Consider the following 19,329-nt stretch of genomic DNA (forward strand, 5'->3'; position numbering starts at 1 on the left):
TTATCTGGAGTGACTGGTTTCATTATTTCCAAGAAACAAGAAAAAGTAATTATTTTACTATAAGTATAGTATATATTATATATTTATATATATATATTTTATAAGTGCAGTATGTTTCTGTAGAAAATGTTTGTACTGCATGCGCAAATATAAATACCATGATTAATGTTCATGCATTTTGCAGTTGAATAGGGACACCATACTTAAATGGAAAAGGTAAAAAAAGGGGTCTTAAGTTTACCATGAAATGTGCTGCTGGCACAACAGTTTCTGACACTACTTTGTAAAGGAGTTTTACATCCGGACATCATGTCAGGAATGATGGTCTTGATTAAGTGTTTGTCTGAGAAAGTGACAGGGATCCATCATGTGCCTTTCTTCACCATGGTATGAAGTGTGACAGCACAGTTATGGGTGTTTCAGTATGTTGGTAGGATTTATTTTCCTTTATAGGTGATTGAATATTACTGCAGCAAGAGGCATCATTTGGGACTGGGATTTTCTGTTTATGCCATTTAAGTCTTCCACTTTTTTTCCTTTGGATTCCTAATGGCATTTGAAAACTTTCATTTAACTAGATTAATATAACTGTTTTGAGCATTCATCTTAAGAATAAATGCTCAATTACTTCTGTTCCAAGGCATGTATTGACATTAAGCAATCTTCTTTTAGCAAGTTTAGGCTGAAGAAATCTTCATAGTTTCTGTAGTTTCATTGACTGATTTTCTGTACTTTTGTCTCAAGCTAAACAGATAATTCATAGGACAACAGTTTAAGATATTGAAGTTATGTTTTGACAGTAGGTAGAATGATCAAACTCATTGGTATGCTGCTCACTGCTTTCAGGGGCACTTTTCCTTACATGTTTGATCTTGGATTAGAAGCAATGGATTTTCTGCCTTTTTTTTTTTCCAAAACAGATAAGTGCCTTTTGTCTGCTAGATGCATTTATGGTGACTTGAGCATATTCAGTCTCAAGTTTCACTTTTCAGACTGGCACTCTGAGTGCACACAACCTCTTAGCAGTGTTTTGGTCAGCCACGTTTCTGCTTAGTGTGAAAAATGGCTCCTTAATGAATTATTCTGTGAAACTCTGGAGAAAAAATTATAAAAGCTTTCCTTAGAGCAGAGTTCTTATGTATGCATTCTCTTTATCTCTCAAAGCTTCCAGTGTCTAGTAATCTGAACCAGTACCTATTCACTCCTATTTCCTTCAAGTTGTTCTTTTATACTTAATTTTATTTAGCAGTCATCTCTGTGTTCATAGCAATGATGTTACAAGTACTCTGTCCTCACTAGGTTCACGATTTTGTCCTTTGATCCCAGGCACATGCACTTGAAAACTTTAGAAGTCCATTGCCATTCAAATGTGAATGTTGGCATTGCCGTGTGAAGCCTTTTAAAATCTATTCATGTAAGAATTAAAATTAGAAGATAAAGAACTAGAAAAAAATTCAATGGATTTTTTTTTAAAAGAGTTGACAAACTTCTTACCATTTTTATTGGACACTTGTTTTAGTTACATCTGGTCTCGGTATGGTGTGTGTGACAGTTTAGTCACTGTGTGATGCTTGTTAACGGGGAAAAGATTTCTTAATCTCAGTGGAAGAATTAACCTCCTCAGTAAAAAGTTTTTCTCCAGTAAATGCTTTTAGCTCTCCAAATAACCTTTGTTTTTAACCAATCACTAAAATGACTTAAAGATTAGTAGAGTGAATACTCACAGCTTTAGTGTTGACTTGTATTAAAATAAAATATCTGGATTTTTTTTTCAAGATTGGCTAGGTAAAAGCGATGTTTTCTTTGTGATGGAATATTTGATAAAAAAGCAAAAGTTTCTCTTCTATGACTAGAAATTAATATGCAGGCTTAATGAATATATTGAAACATGACACAGGTGTACTCCTGTTTTTTGTTTACTTTTTTTTCCATGAAGAAACAACAGTGTTTCAAATCAGAAACATTTTCTTGCATATTTAAAAGCTGGGTTTTGGTTTGGGCATGTTTCTGGGTTAAATGCAGTTCAGTTTCCTCTAGACATGCTGTGAGTCCTGCCATCTGTCCAAGTGCAGCTTTGGTTTGGTTTGTAAGCCAGTGCCTTTTGCACATGAACTGTTTGCAACTTGAACTTCATGTGGGAGGCAGAGAGGTGTGGATCTAAAATAGCTCATATTTCATTCAAAGGAGGTCAACTGCTGCTTTTAATGGGATAGGTGAGCTTGCAAACTGCCCTGGCTGCTTGGAAGGTCTGGCTGGCTTGTAGGATGTTCAACATACTGTAAGCAGGATTTTTCTGGAAAGCTCTGACTTTGGAAAGTTCTCCATCTGATGACACCTGTTAGCAGTGTAGTGCAATCTCATGCTGATTGTCACTTTTCCTTTTGTTTCCTCTGTCTTCTGTCACTTGGGTGGGTGTCTGCTGGTTATAGTTGTCCTCCTGATGAGTGGTGGTTGTAGGGTTATGAGTAATTGTTTCCCTGCTCTGTTTGTTGTTTATTTGAATGCAGCAAGTTAAAAAGAAAGGCTTTAACCAAAGCAACTTTACGCTTATGGTAAGGTGATTTGAAGTCCTAAATCTAAAATAACATACTCACATAGTGTGTATATTGTCCCTTTGGGAAAGAGTATGGTATTTGTTTGTCTGCATGTAATTTATCTGTTGTGACCTTATATTTAAACTGTGTGTATCACTTTAAGGTACAGACTGGGATAGTTCTTAAATTGATAATGTACAAAACATTCAAAAATTAATCATTTTAATATGCAGTTTAATCTGCCTTAACTACCAGATGATCATCTAAATGAACACTTTGAAATAAAAGTTGTAATCTTGAAAAGCAACAATGCTGTCTAAATTACTTACAGAAAATTCTTTTGGTGCTGAAGTTTAGCTCTAATCAATGTCCCTCCATTTAGTCTAAATGGAAGAATTATATTAACTCCTGTTCATAAAGGGAAGGGGCAAAAATAAATAGAACTTTTCTTTGTGTGTGTCTGATCTATTTTATTTAATTTTGCTGTTAACAGAAGAAGTGACCTAATTTTGGTAAGAGAAATGTCCTTTTCTTCATGGTTACCAAATAGTTTGGTACTTCCTACATTTAAAATGAAAAAAAAAGCACCCCACCCCGAAACAACCAAGGGACATGTATATTTTTGCCTTATTTGAACAGAAACACCCCCCACAACTGAACATGAAACCCCCTTGCACTATAAAACTCAATCTAAAATGTCTTTATGTGTACATTCTTCTCTTTTTTTATGCTAGAGGCATTCTGCCTGTGTGTGTTTCTGTGTGCAGCTTGGTAATACACTTCCTATTATTCCACTGTCATTGGACATCTGGGATGTCTCTGATTCAGGTTGCAGTTCACTTGGATGCAAAATCAGTCATATCTTGGAAAATAATCACACAGTGGTGGAGACTGTGATGGAAAAACAATCTTGCTTGTGTTCATTGTATGGGGAGATCGGTTTTGCATCTGAAACCGATCTCTTTTAATGAGCTGCACTGTAAGCTTACTAATGTTGTTAAGGACATCTTGTAATAATGAGAAGTGTTGGGTTATATTTGCATTAATGTCCTGTCCTGGAGACTAAAAGTTGAGGTAACTATTAAGTTTTCATGTGATCTTCAGAAGTATTGTACAGGGATCCTGCAGGACCAGCGAAGGCTGTTAAAGGGAAATGGTTTTCCAAACACTGCGTTCTACAGCCTAGTGACTTCCAATCCCATCAATAAACACACATTGAAATCCAGACAGCAGTATGATTCCTGCAGATAATGTCAAATTTAACAACTGAAGATAACAGTGAACTCTTTAAATGTCCATGTCTGTCACAAAAAACCTTCAGCTATAACTCCTGCTGTTCTGCCTTGTCACAATGTTGTGTGTATATTTATGCCTGACCTTCCTGTGGCATTGCTGAAACTTGAGCATCTTGCTAATCTCCTTCCATTTTCCCAAGCTATGTTATCACATCCAGCTCCATCATGTTGGATTCCAAACATTTTCAGCATGCAACTACCCTGTTCCAAATTTCTGAATTCTACTTTCATTCTTCTGCTCCAGCTCACCTGTTACAGGGTGGTTGAATCCAAGCTGACAGCCAGGTAGGTGGAGGTGGATCTACCAAGGATCCAGGAGGAAACTTAAATTGAAGTGAATGTGTTAAATCTTCAGATGGTCTCGTTTTGCTTCTGTTGTCTCAAAGAGCACAGAGGTCGTGTATCAGGAAGTCCCTCAGGAGCCCAGCTGGACGAGGAGCCAAAGCCGTGTTTGCTGTTGCTTAGATTGATGTGACTTGAGTGAGTCAGAGCAATGTGGGAGTGAAGCGGAACATGAGAGCTGAAGCAGAGGAGTTTGCAGGCTTTGTAAAGCTGCTCTCTCCCGGCTGGAGCAGTGTCTCGGCCTTTGTCTGGGTTCCTCTTTGCTCTCACAGCCAGGTTTTCTCCTCTCTTGTTCTGTCTCCTGGTAATTAGAGCACAAGTGTGACTCTGTTCAGTCCTGTTTTCAGATAATTAGAGCTCGGCCCATACAGCAAAGTACACGGTTGTCAGAGTTGGGCTTTGCTCAGGGCCTTTGCCAGGACATGGCTGGTCTGTCATTGGGAGCTGGAAATCCTTTCCATGGCCGCTCTGCTGCGGGGTGCGGCAGGGACCTGTGCTGCTGAGCAGTAATTATGTGCTGCTGCTGCCTTGATGTGCAGTGGGAGCAGCCATCCCTCTGCTCTACATGCTCCAGGAGTAATGAGCAGCGATGCTGGAGAACAGGAATGGCCTTGTTCTCCAGGCACTTAACTGGGTTAGGAGACTGATGCAGAACTCGGGAGCAAAGCGGGGAGGAGGGTAAATGAACTGAATCACATCGCTGGAATTCACTGTGAAAAAGAATTTGTGCATTCAATACCAGAAAGCTAAGACTCGATAATTTTAGTTAATTGTACTTCTGCCCTTTGGATTCTGTAGGCTTTCGTCAGATTAGAGCCCTGAAGTAAAAGCTTAGTCACACTGCGCCTTGTGCGTTGTTCTAGGGTGTCGATAAAAAGCAATTATAAATAGGCTGCTTATCTACAATTTCTGTATTTATTTTACACTCAACTGCCTGATATAATGACTGAAAATTCTGAAAAAGTTCTTGACTAGTTATTGATTGTAATTATGTAAAATACTTGGTAGTCTTTAAATAGCTGTTTTACTTTTAATAAATCAGTCCTTGATTAGTGTCATCTGCACACCTCTCCTCAGAAAAAAAATAAGTCCCTGAATGGACATTTATTTCAACATCCAGCAAAATTTTGTCATGTTTTAGAAATTTTTCCCCAGCAGCTGCTTTTTGGACAGCAAGGTGTTGCTAGTTTGCTTATATTTCTACTTCAGTGAAAGACTCAGACAGAAGAAGGTATGTTTGTGCATGTTGTTGCTTGATTCAGGATATGAGCCAGAACACAAGTTCACAGAAATTTGAGGAAAAGCACTAAAGACAGAACAGTCTTCTGTAGCAGTGTTTATGTAAAACTCCTGGATTCGTCGATGCTGTAACTGTGGGTTTCCCTGCAGAGGTTTATTATTCACTGAACAGTTTTTATTTCAGTGTTTACAGAAACTCTTGTGGCAAATGTTCATCTTATCTCAAGCTACCAACTGCATTTTGCTTTGAGTTCAGTACTGACCCTACTGAATAAATATCTGGTTTACTGCCCTGCCTTCCTGCCTTCCTCCCTTCCTAATCTGACCGCTGTATCTTGTGCTTTTGGAGTAGTGTATGGCTGCTTCAGCAGAGATTTCCCACGTCCCCAGAATTAATCACGCTGCCTTTTCATGTTCTCAGTATATGCTTTTCAAAGGCTTCCAATGCTTCAGCTCTCAAGGATTTTAGTGTCATGAAAGTGCTGGGTTCCTTTGAGATTGCCTTTGAATCTCCAGACACCAATACTGCTTTCAGTATAAGCTTTGAAATTTTGAATCAATATTCCAAGTGAGTGAGAAAATGCTTTGGTAAATTGCAGAAATCTAGTCAGTTCCAATTCTAAATGTCTGTAGATACATGGGAAGGCAGGAGCAGCTCAGGCATGACTGGTGTTAGTGCATGGCCTCTTTTTAAAATTATTTTAACAGTTGGTTATGTGGGATTATGGCATTGCATTTTCCTGGCAACACGTTGTGCAATATGCAGCAAGACTTTTTCAGGTGGTTGCAGTTGCATTCTGCCTGGTCTGAATTACTCCTATGGTTCTCCTGAAGTATTATTGTGCAACTTTGCTGTTATATTTGTTATTTCAGAGGTTTTTGTAAAATCAGGCAAAATGAGGTATTTGCAGCATGACTTATGGTGTTGCTTATGATGAAAATCATGTTTTGTATTTCTCATGGTGTGTGTATACCCTCCTGCATATTATCATTCTGTCTTGTGTGGGCAAAATTGTAATTTCAACATCTCCAGAAAATGAAACTGCCAAACTTCAGAATGATTAAAATATACTGTGCTTGGAAGAGCACATCAAAGTAAAGCTTTGATTAATGTAAGCATTGCTTTGTTTAGAGATCCAGAAAATGATTATACCATGGGACACATACTGCAGAGAGCTGAGTAAACGTGGCTGAAAGAATATGCAGAGGTTTGTGGGAAGGGGTGATGAGCAAGTGGGCATGCAAATGTCCTTGTGTTTCAGCTGTCTTATGTTGTTTCTGCTGTTTGTACATTAGTGCCTGAGCATGCTCTTGGGTTTGTCTGATTCCTACACCAAACTTCCAAATGCTGTTTTAAATTCATGTCATTAAACTTTGTAGTTCAAAGTTACAGTGGAAAACTATAGTCAGAAATACCTACTTTCTGTGTCAGAGATTATCTAAGATTGGAGAATCACTGAATGTTTGTCTTGGGAGGGGTTGTGAGGTATCAGTTGACACACTTTGGAGTCAGTTATCTACTTAATTTGTTAATGTTATTTCATACCTAATTCTATGCCTTCTTTCTTCCTTCACTGAACTTTTTCTGCTTCAGAAACTGTTGTAGAGAATTTGACTTCTAGAAACAGTTTTATATTGAAGGCATAGGTTGGAAATGATTAAAAATTTCTTGAAGTCATAGCTTAAATTCATCTCCCTGTGTGTTTTTACCAGTACAGAGTTAATTGCATAGATCCAGGTATAATACAGGAGGAAGGGGTTTATAGCTGTGTTTCCATAACCATGCATGTGTCCCACCACAGTATGAAGGATGAAGGTAGTGGATGGTAAGGTGGAGAATTTTGATTGCCGGCCTTGTGTGTGACTGCTGGAGTCACCTATGGAGCACTGCTACAAACCACTTCTGTTTTAAACTGTTTTTCTCACTCTGCTTCAGTGAATCTGTGTTGTAATAAATGGTTATTGAAAAGCTGCTGCTGCTGGGATAGCTGCAGCATGTTACGGGAAGAGATTTCCTCTGTTTCATTTTTTTTTCCACCAAACATCTGCTAGTTTCATGCAAAGCTTTTTCTTTATTGTGTTGGAGAGCTGTTGAATAAGGACCCCACATTTACCATGCTTTTTGTCACACTATATACTCTCAATGAATTTCTTCTTTCCTCTCTGCTTTCCATGCTGTTAAGTCCAATCTAAAAGTCAATTCTTTTATAGAAGCCATTCCACAAGTTTTCTCATCCTTTTCACTCTCTGCCTTCCCAGTTCTTTGCTGCAGCTGGTAAGATGGGGTGAAGGGCAGAACAGCTCATGTCTCAGCAGCTAATGTGTGGGCAGAGTGCTGTGTTTGTCAGTAGGTGTCATAGACTGTCCTGAGCTGGAAATGACCCCTAGAGAGCATCAAATCCATCTCCTGGGTAGGATGGGCTTTAGGAGCTTTGAGGCTGGGTACAAATTAGTCCAAGCTAGCTAGCCCTAGCTATGATGTTGCACAGATCAACCAAAGCTTAAAAAAAGTAATATTTTTCATTGGTTTCATAGATAAAGTGAGTTTTGTTCGTACTGGGGTATTTTTTTTCCATTTAAAATGGGAATGTATTAAAATATTTATCTTATTGAGTAGTTCTTGTGAAAACCAGAAGGTGGCATAACTGGTTTTCTTAAAAGCATTCTGATTGCAAGAAATTCTCACGATGCTACTGTGCTGATTTTAAAGCTGTTGGTAAAATTTTGATCTAAGGGAAGCTGGATCAGCTTAGACCATAGCATTTAAAAGAGTTATTTAAAGGTCTACCCATCTGCCTTTTTTTTTTCTTCTTCAAACTGCAAAGCCCTTGTGTGGTGGTTTTTATAGGAAAAGTTTCTGAAGGTGGAAATAGTTTACATGAAAATACAGGAGGAAAGAAAGGGGTCATCCAGTATGTGTGCAGTGAAATTATTTCCTGAGCTGTTTTACAGAATCCCAGTTTCCCACAAACACACTGTTTAAATAGCTTGCTTTATCAATTTGCAAAATGAGATCAATTCCTGTTAATTTTATGCTCTTTAGCAAGTGCCGTAAAAGAATAAATTATTGGTATGGTAACATACAATTATGCATGGTAGTACCTATAACCACAGGCAGATTTTTAGGTGTACCAATATTAAGTGTTAGAAGCAGTATGTGAAAAGAGTGTGCAAAAAAGACCAATGAGCCTTTTAATGACAATCTATTTTCAGATAATATGCATCTTGTTCTATCTGGAACCTTAGTCTTTGTGCAGTGTTGCCCTGCATTTATTGACAAGCTGATGTAAGAAGGTATTAGATACCATCTCATTTGATGCTTTCCTTTTTAGTCTGTCTCTGGGGCAGTCATCTCCACTATGGTGTTGGTCAGAAAGTAGTTAAATACACTCTAAATTGAGGTATTGCTGCCATTCAAAGCTGTAGAGGGACTCCCTCCTAGAGCAAGTGCACTGGGCATGATGGGCAGGGTTTTGGCAGTGGGGTGTCAGTGCAGGGGTGCCCTGTGCCAGACACAACTGGGCTTGATTTTACATTAAACCCCCTTTTTGTTAGAGTACATACAGTAATTGTAACCCTGAAACTTTTGAAGGAATGAGATGCATGGGATCTTTTTTCACTTTCCTTCAGCTCCCTCTGGCAGACAAAGCCCCGAATTACAACTGCTTTACTTAGAACTATTTCAGAGAAGGGCTTGTCCCCGTTCAAAGTTATCACGGTTGCTTGGTGTTCTCTGTGTATGCTTATGTATATTTTCAGCTATAGGAAAGTACAGTACTGCAGCTGCAGAAGGTGCTGAAATACAGATATTTCTTGGTTTAGCCGACTCTTGCACTGTGTCTTTGTGCATCACAGGTGTGCAATGCTATTTCACCCCAAGGATCTCTACACCATGCACATCTATTGATTTATAATTCTATTTGTTTTTCCTAATGTGGTTTCTCCTGAGCCTGCTGTGACTCACTAGAGATGAGAATGATGTGACTGTTTTGCATAGGAGCCTAGAGTTATTTGCAGAATTTAGACCCTTTTCTTCCTGACCAAATGAGGTGGGTGGAATGAAGTGGCGCACCTTTGCTGGTGGTGGCTGTCACTGGGCTGAGCCTCTCACCCACCTCTCTGCAGTCTTCTCCTCTGAGCTTCACTGGTTTATTTTCAGGTCTGTGTTGCTGTAGGGGGGTTTGCCAGGTGAAAAGATGTGGCCACGTGTGCAATGCTATAAAGATGTAGGAAACTGTCAGGAGTGTGTGGAGTGCTGGTAAATGACCTGTAGAAGCTGCTGCGTGGACATTGGTGAAAGCACTGAACTGCACTTTGGAATGGGAGTCAGATGTCTGAAGTTTTATGAGAAGCTTATAATCAGAAGACTTTAAAGTGTTTGATTTAAATAGTTCATGGCTTTTAAAAATGCAAGTAAGATTGCCATTCTTCCATGGGCCTTTCTAAAATCAGCCTGTACTTTTTTTGCTCTGTACAATTATTTTATGCAAAACAGCATGTCCTCATTTGATCCTAAATTATCCAGATTGCCACTAAATAGGGGTATTGCAATTGCAGAGTTCTTCCAGTCTGCTAAGTGACTATCTTAAAACTTCAGATCTGTTTTTGGAAATGAATTAATAGCTTGTGGATTTGCCCACCATAACAAATTTTAAATAACTAACTGGCATCTTTCAAAACTTTGCCTAGGAAATGTGGAATTTTCCTTAAATTTATGTTCTCAGAGCTGCTAAAGATGAAAGCAGTTGTAATTTTCTGTCTATAATTTAATTATTACACAGGAGTTTTGACATTTAGTGATTTAAAAGTAGAACATAGTGGTGTATTTCAGAGAAATGGAACCCGTTCATATGAAGACTTGTTTTTGTGATTATGATTTTTGTCTTCTAGACAAATCTAAATGTAAGCAAGGTATGCATTTTGAAAGTTGCAGGTGTTTTTTAAATGGTGATGACCCTAAGATGGGGCTGATTCTGCAGCATGAACACACTCATTGATTGTACAATGAAAATTTAGTACAAGACTCTGTTTTTCCCTCACTGCCTGTTCAGCTGTTCTGCTTTTGGTACTAATTTCACCTGTTCTCATGGCATTTATTTGAAATTCTGTGGTTCTGAAACTCCTTTTCTAGTGCAGAGAAACTATACTTTTTATTTTCTCACTGAATGTGAGAAATTAACACTAGCAATAAACAGTTAGCATTAGTGACAAATTTGAAATTGAACTTTTTGCTGCTTAAGACTTTCACATGTCCCTGCGTGAAGCCAAGCTGAACTTTAAGGTCAAATTGCTTTCTCATAAAAATCTGTATTTAATATGCTTCAGAGTATCTAATGGCAGGTAATTAAATTGATTGCATCTGGGTGTCTCTTGTGACTCCTTGAAGGAATGCTGCCAGCTGCAGTGCAGTGGGCAGCAAGGTGCAGCAGCTTCAGTTCTCCTGGAAGAAGCATGCCTGCAGTGTTTTTATGGCTCCCAGGCTGCACACAATGATTTCTGACAACCTGGACTTGAAGCATCAGCATCTTTCTTGAAACCTTTTCATTCTCATTCTCTGGCAGTCTTCCTGAGGGATTCTGGCCTTTGGATAGAGGTGCCAGGAGTGTCCACAGTGGAGATTTTGTGGATTGTGGATTGGAGACATCAGGTGTGACAATGCAGTAGGAATTCCTGTGTTCAGGAAAAGTTTGTATTTTTGGCTTTTAGTGAAACTGAGTCACTACAGAAGCACATGAGCAGTGATCAAGGGCTTTGTTCTTGCCTCCTCATGCCTGCTCTTCTGTTCTTTTCATCCAAGACACTTTCTGTAGGTGTGCAGGACCACAAAAACGCTCGAGTGGATAAAGACAGGTTTATAGAATGCAAGAGGACTAACAGATTCCATGTAAATAATACAAGAATGAAAGAAAAAGCCTACATACTTTCACTTTAACAATATTTCCAAAAACTTTACCCAATACATGACTCCTGTAGTTTGCAGTTTGCTGTTGGTGGTGCAGGAAATACTGAAGTTGGTTGTGGCTGGTGCTCAGTCCTGGCTTCTGTTCCATTACTAAATTGTTTAATATATTTGCAGCATTTGAGTTTGATGCGTAAATGTGTTTAGGCATACTTTACTAAAATAAATTAAGCAGCCAACATATTATAACAACTGTGGAGAAGTGGTTTAGAAATAAATTCTTTGTAGTTCACAGTTTGACCTAATAAAAATAACTGTTGTTTCAGACAATTATCTTCAGCAGGGTCAGTCTGGTTGCTGTGACTGTGCATTCAGCTTTCTGTGTTGATTTATTAAATATAATCACCTGGGGAAGATCAGCCAAGTTCTCTGAATAAATTGGTGCTAATTCAAAAGCATTTCTTAGCCATGTGCTGTCTCAGTAGAGTACACGGACTTGGGTAAAAAATTGGAAACCTTCATTAGCTTACTTTGGTTTTACCTCTTACTAAGTGTTTCAAGACCTTATTTTACCTAATAACTTTTACATAACAGTAATTTACCCGAGCAAAGCTGATTTTTTAAAAAAATATTATAACCTGTAACTTGTAATTAAGTTAACTGTGCATCTTGACAAATGTTGCCTCAATTTTAGAAAAATCTCTCTTCAAGAATACATACAAGAAAATGCATGATATCCATAAGTGGTGTGAAATAAAACCCACTTTCATGGTAAGAAACATATACTTCAGAATATTCACAATATTTCTGAGACTGTGTGTAGATACCAAATATACCTGAGATGGGCTTTAATATTTTAATAAATGAGTGCTTCCAAATATTAAAAGTGTGACTAGTGCAGGGACTCAATTTGTACATTTGTCTCCCTTTTCCTGCAAGTTTTTGGGAACCTGACTCAAGATTTAAGCAAAATTATTTTACTTAAATAGTTTTAAGAATACTTTATTGTGTCCTTATAGGGAATAGTGTGAGATTTTTTGAATGTTTGCTGTTGCTGAATAATTTCACAAGTGTCAAACTTGGACTATCAGTTTGTTTTGTTTTTTTTTTCATTTATGAATGGTGCAAAGACCAGGGTTATGGACATTTGAGGAATGTGTGAAGTGGAGAAACTAATTCCTCAACATGATTTCTTCTCAGCATCTTTGGTTTGTTAAAGAACATATACTTATTTTAGTAGTCTCAGAATCATGTGAGAATTTGAATGTCTCCTATCTCAGGTGTGTGAAGAGGAAGTGGTTGTGTCAAATGCAGGGTAATATGTATTTGTCAAATATATATATATAAATAATGTGTGTCTATATATAGTGTGTGTATGTATCTATCTATATATATACATGCTATATACACATTCCCATATATACAGTAAGCATATGTATTTTTATATATAATAATTTTTACTGAAATGATGCTTCCTAGAATGTTACTGCAGCAATTTCCTCATTTGTATAGGAAAAAATGCTGAGTGAGTGGATACAGAACTGTAGTACTTCTTGTTAAACACATATGACATGCTCTGACTTCTTAACTTAATATTTAAAGGTTTGGGGATTTTTTTTCATGTTTGAGAAAGTGCCCCACATATTGCTATAGAGACAGGAGCCTGCACTGCTTACAGCATTTTGACAGAAGGAGGGGTTGGCTGCAAACCCAGTTTCTCACTTCTTCATGTTTTATGGTTTCTGATTGTTCCTTGTTCCATGAGCAGCCCAGTTTAAAAGAATTAAATATATTTGGTAGTAACTACTTTATAAGCATCTCTGATCCGTTTGCGAAGTTACTTGAAATCTACAGTACAACTGCTTCTAAAAGCTGCTTATATTTGATGTCTGAGGGCTTTCTTAACCCCAGTTATAAAAAAAAATTGAGACAGCATAGCAGGTAGCAAGTCAAAGTACAGACATAATTGTCAGAACTGCGTTTAGCAGTTTTAAAGCTAATTTCTTAATGAAATATGAAAAAAAAATAAGCCAAAGACTGTTTCTTAGTAAGATCTTTGATAGTTCTAGAAAAGTTGCCATTTCAGTAAAAGCATTGCCAGGTGCATATTGCCAATCTTTTTCTGCACTTGAGTATTTGGGGAATGTTAAAAGTGTTGCTGTGAGAGGACTGCAAATGTGACTGCAGTGGTTTTCCTTTGGATTCCTCCTTAGGCAAAAATTTGTTTTCCCTTCATATGAATTTTGGTGTGAATATTTTGACAATATATGGTCAAAGAAATTGTATTAATTAACTGACTCATATATAGGGCAATACTGTCAACAGCATCTTTTAATTATTCTCTTCCAGTAATTGGAACAGCAGCAGTTTAATAGACTGAAAAGCCAGAGGTAGAGGCGTGAGAAGCACACATGTGAAGTGGAAAGAGCTGAATAAGGAAGCTAATTAAATTATCACACAGTCAGTTTTTTAGGGAACCTATAGAGAAATGTTACACATTCTTATTTGCTTCTCTCCAGTTTCTAGACTTGTGTCTTTGTAGCCATATTTAAATTGCTGAAATGATTTTGATATTGAAATGATTACTGCACTGGAGCTCCATGCCTTTGGGAATGTTTTACTGGATTTTGGGGGTTCTGCTTTATTTTCTTCTGTATCAAAATGCTCTTGTGTAGTGTAGGATGCATCAGCTCAGCAGGCTGGTGGTTTGAAGACAGAGAAAAGATGAGAGAAATTCCTCCCTATGTGAAACTGATTTTCTGTGCTAATGCTAATATCATAAAACAGGGATTTTTTTCATATAACAAATGTGGATTTTGAAATGGAAATAGGCTTTTGTATCAATGAAGTTTTAGAACACAGGTGTGGGGGAAAAGAATCTCAGAAGTTTGAATATGTTTACTGGTCTAACCACTACTATTTTAAGGTATTTTTCTTGTTGAGTCTGGCATCTTTTCTTACATAATCACTGTATCAGTTGGAAATAGTTTGTGACACAAATATTAAGACCTTTCTGTTGTCTACATTTCTAGATGAACATGGGGGATGTACATCATACTGTCACTGTAGCTTTGACTGTTTTTCTTTCTGGAAAGCTTGAGAAGCCTGAGGTTCTGGAAGTGAGAAGACTTTTCGGGTCATGCTAGAAAGGGTTTGGAAGACTTGAGAAAGCTGTGATATAGCATAACCCTACTTTTCACCTAGTGCTTTTGGTTCCTTTGACACCTAAGAGATGAATAAAAGGAGATAGGTAAGTAGCCTGTTAAAGTGGAACAGCAATTTTTTTAACTGCAGCAAATCACTTGACTGAGCAAGTATATTTTTTTCAGTTTTGTTTCTAACAGCTTAAGAACCGAGGAAAAAAAGTTAAACTCATTATCTATGCAAACTGATGAAAATTCAGCAACATCTCTAGAAGTTGACTTTTATTCTGCTTAGTTTTCATGGAAAAATTCAAATGGCATTCAAAGGCTAAGAATAAATACTTTCAGACTAGTACAGTTTTCTATTGCCTGGGCTCTGATACAGCTTTTTGCCTGTGCCTTTTTCTCCTTTTTGAACAACTGTGAAGGGAAGTCTTATGGGAAATTTGGAGATGGTTTAAAAGTTTTGTTGGCTGTAGAGATGCCCCAGAAATGTGGACGCTGTGAGAGGACAATGTGTTGACAGTCGGTGTGTGTGACACAACATGGTGGCAGCTTAGCATTCAAACTGCACAAAGGGAAGGAAGAGGATATCCCCAACGAAGGAAGAGAGTCACAAGGGACATGGTTTTATCTGCATTCCTGTTCTGAAGGTCAGGAGAGCTTGCAGAAGAAAAGGTGCTGTGATCAGTGCTCTGGCAAGGGGGCTCTGTGTGTGATCAGGTCATGTGTTTGCTGAGTGTGATGCTATGTGCCTGCTCTTCTCATCTGGGGCCAAATTTTGCTTGTTGGTCAATAGTGAAGCAGGATGTAGATGCAGGGATGGAGGAAGAGGGTTAGGAAATGCTTTCTTCTCTTAACACAAGCACTTTTCAGTGTTTCTTCTCTTTGTGGGATCAGAGCTGCACTGCTGTGCAGCCCCAGTCAGTAGCTTCTGGCCCTGCTTAGCATCTCAGGTCTGTAAAATGACACCTTGGGATGTTGCCTTTGGTGGCATTATCCCTTTTTTTTCTTCTTATGCCACCTGTTCTTTTCCTTTATGGCTGAGTTTCGTGCAGAAGTTCATGATACTCTGTCACTTCCTTCATCTGTGCTCAGTGCAGCTTTGGAAACACAAGCATGGATAGTTGCTTAAACCCCAAACACTTTCTTGTCTTTTGTACACAGAATAAAGGATGTGTGGGAGACTTGGATAATAAGTAGAATATAACTTCAAGCAAATTATAAGTAGTAGAGGCTTTTAATTTTGAATCTGAACTTGCTTGTGAGAAAACTGCAGCAAACAAGCCCTTCAAATGGTCCCAAAATTGTTTAATCTGTGCACTTATCATGGGGCTTTCAGCATTTCCGAGTTTTAAACTTGAAGCACGTCTCCAGTTTGTGTGACAAGTTGGTACATTTTCAGAGGACTTGTCTGGGAATAACTGTTTTCTCAGCAAGGAGGATTCTACACAGAACTGTAATGCTGCTTTTGGCCCTCAGAGTCCTTCATTTGAGGATGAGTGGCAAAGCTATGTGAAATGAGAACAGAAAATACATATTCAGTGGGTGCAATGCATTCCAGGAGTTTGAATTACTTTTCCCATATTTTTTAAAGTGCAGTTAAACTGTTATTTTGAAATCTTAATTAAAATATCATAATTATATACTGAGATGTTCTGTTGTCTTAGGAATAGTTGATGTAAAACATAAAATACATAATAGTGTTTTCCTTGTGAATATGTAACCAATCTGTGACTGTCAGGAAGAAAATGGGATTTGATTTATGTTTTTTCTCCTTATGTGCGGATAGGTGAATCATTTCTCACATGGCTGTTCTTTAGCAAGTGACAAGCATTTCCCTATTTTTAGAGTACCTGGCACTGCTACTTTCTTCAATTCTGGATTTTGTACATGGGCTGTTTGTTGAAGTAGTTGGACTGGACTGGACTTTGGGAGGGGATTTGGTTGGCAGTTCTTGGAAATCCTGTACTTTCAAAAAAATTACTGTTTTTTTCTGCAAAGGTTTTATTTATGTTGTTTGTATGTAGAGTAAGTGAAAAAGTAAGTTGGACCAGGAGCACACAAAGGAGAGAAGGAGAGCAGGTATTTGAGGACTTATGTTGCCCTCTAGGGTGAATGTTGGGATCAAAATTGAGATGTAACTCTGATTTCTGTGCCTGTGTGGGTTGACTTAAATGCCAGTCGGTGCTTGGGAGTGACTTTGTGGCTTGAGTTGGGTTTTATTTTACTGATCAAAAGGGTGTTTCAGGAGTTACTTCTGAAAAAGGGGTCCATTGATTGACTTTAGCCTCTTTTTTTTTTTTTTTTAATTAGTCATGCTGCTCTTAATAAATAAAACATGTGAAGATCTCCTTGGGGGTGGCAGAGCAGTGAGACAGATTTTACAAGCAGTTACCAGTTGGTTGCAGTGGCTGCACTCAGTGTGAGGAAGGCAGTAGCTGCGTTTGCTTATTGTATTGCAAGACACTTTCTGTAAATGGTAAATGTAAAAGCAGAGCTGAGTATGTGAATGCAAATTCCTGTTTTTTTGAAACTTTATGATTATCATATCTACTAACATCTTTAAACCTGATTTCTAGACCTTCAGTGCAGAGCTGGCACGATGTATTAGTCAGGTGTTGTGTGAGAGAGAGACTGGACACAGCACTGACCAAGTGTGCCTGCTGGCATGTAAATACTGAATTCTTTTGCTAAAAGTATGATTGTGCTAAAACAGCATAGCTGTTTCTGCAGGACTAGTGTTTCTTAATAGTCACAGTATATAAACACTGTTGTCATGCACAGTGGGGTCTGTTCAGCATCCCAGTAGTAGCTCCTGTGAAATTTGTTGCCTGGGTTAATGCTGCTCATTTGTAATTTAGAACTTCAGAGAAGTGGGAGAGAGGTCCTCAATTGTTTGTCCAAGGGGTGGATCTGGTTTTGAGTGAAGTTGTCCTGTGTTATTTTAATTCCTTGCCTTTGGTTTTGGTAACAGCTTCAAATGCCCAAAACAATTTTGAGCAAACATTTTCAATAATAGTGATCAGGAGCATTGGTTATTGCCTGGTATTTCTTCCCAAAATTGAATTTAACACTCTGAAAAACATTTTGTAACAGTGAAACTTAAAGTGTTTCACTGTTACAAAAACCTATCAGAGTGTTGTTAAATGTTACTGGAATGAATAAAGTTATAGAAATTTGTAGAAAGAGCTCCTGGTTCAATTCTTTATTGCTAAGTAGCATGACAGGGTGTTGGCTCTTTAATGAGAGGATTAAGTTGTCTTGATGAATAGAAAAATTGTCATGCTGAACAGAGACTATTCTGAAATCTCTAGACTAAATAATTTAGTGTTGATTTGGTCTGCTGTGGCAATACATTAGAGGTGATGTATTTTTTCTCCTGTAAGGTAATCAGTATAGCTGAATTTCTGCCTTCTTTTCCCTAGAAACGTGCTCTGCTTCTGCATGAGGTGCTATAAAATTCCCCATTCCCTTTTTAATAGCTTGCCTTCCCTGCTCCCCGCTGTCGTCAGCCCCGGGAGGTCAGCAGGCAGAGCCCTGGGTTGCGGAGTGGTCCCTGGTGGGGACCTGCGTGACCATCTGCTTCGTCAGCTCTGGAGGCAATTTGGGAGCTGCTGGGGGGGGCGTTGAGAATTAGATTGTTGATAGCGTTCCTACAAAGAGTGCTATTAACAGCCTGCTAGTCTCTGCTTCTCTACTGCAGAAGACAGAGTGCGATTTGTGTTCCCATATCGTGTTGTAAAATGCATGAGATTTTGCTCTTTCTCCTTGGAAATGAGAATAGGAAAATGAGAGCATCCTGAACCAGAAGCTATTAGAAGAGCATGCAGAAACCTGCAGCGATTTCTGCTTTATTTTGTCTTCCTAGCTATGGATTAGAAGGACTGATTTTTGCAATGGGCTTTTTTCATAATGGCATTCTTGTATTGTTTGGTCAGAGCTTGCACAGGAGGAAAACAGGCTGCTGAATTTAGTCACTGATCTCTATTAGCCGTGGCCTAAGGCTATGCTGAGATTTATATCCCATTTGTATTGTTGCAGCTCAAAAGAAGAATGTTCAGAGGATGACAAGTGTATTCTGAGTAGGTATGTTGTTTCATTTTCATATGAAACCTTTTTTTTTTTTTTTCTGCTTCCATTGGTCAGAAATGAGGTTAATAGGAAGAGAATATAGTACAGTGCTGCAGTGTCCCTGTTAAGGTAGAACAATAGCATCAGAAACAGTTCTTTAAAAATTAGCTGCTTTTATTAAATAAAACTGCATTATGCTGGTGTGCAGAGTGCAGTCTTTTCTTTTTTTTCTTAACGTATACTGCAGTCAGTGCTTCCCTAACGAGGTGGCACTATTGTTGAGTTAGAAGGATAGAATCATCATATTGCTTTAGGGGACAGCAGGATTTAAAAGGAGATGCCTTACAGCCCTGTTTTACAGATTGGAAGCATCGGTTTAAGGGCATTGGCAGAATCATTTCCTTGTTCTTAGCAGCAGCCACTGCTGTGTCAGTAGTGTGTGGAATGGAAGTCCTAGTTGGTAGTCTGTTATGGAAACGCTGTTTACTGTTATTGTAGTACCGTGGTGACAACATGCCATTGAAATGGAAAACGAGCTCTCCTGCTATCTGGAAATTCCCAGTTCCTGTGCTTAAAACATCCAGGTCATCGCCACTTTCTCCAGCATACATGTAAGTGAGAGAAATGAGGATAATAAGGTGGGAATTCTTTTCGTGAGACTACCCTGTGGCAAAATACCCTGTTACATATTGAATGACATTGGCACTCAGAATTTTATCTTGTTTGCTATGTAGACCCCCTCCCCTGATTTTATCCTGGATGTTTCATGATGGATGTAATGTCAAGTCTTTCCCTTTTTGTTG

At 38.3% G+C, this 19,329-nt stretch overlaps 1 protein-coding gene across 10 annotated transcripts in view; it reads left to right on the plus strand.

Moving 5' to 3' along the window:
- Positions 1 to 19,329, plus strand: part of KLHL13 (kelch like family member 13) — a 78,556-nt gene that overhangs the window by 24,581 nt on the left and 34,646 nt on the right. The window contains exons 1-2 of one of the 10 annotated variants that reach the window (XM_023926037.2): positions 18,449 to 18,541; positions 19,025 to 19,137. The exons of 8 other annotated variants lie outside the window; for them this stretch is intronic. In XM_023926037.2, coding sequence (XP_023781805.1) covers positions 19,040 to 19,137 — 98 coding nt within the window. In that variant the 5' untranslated portion in view covers positions 18,449 to 18,541; positions 19,025 to 19,039. Of the gene's footprint in view, positions 1 to 18,362; positions 18,542 to 19,024; positions 19,138 to 19,329 lie in introns of those variants that run through there. One more of the 10 variants, XM_023926038.2, reaches the window with a different exon arrangement.

The sequence above is a fragment of the Cyanistes caeruleus genome, chromosome 14 (assembly GCF_971803275.1).
Source record: "Cyanistes caeruleus chromosome 14, bCyaCae1.hap1.1, whole genome shotgun sequence".
Lineage (NCBI taxonomy): Eukaryota > Metazoa > Chordata > Aves > Passeriformes > Paridae > Cyanistes > Cyanistes caeruleus.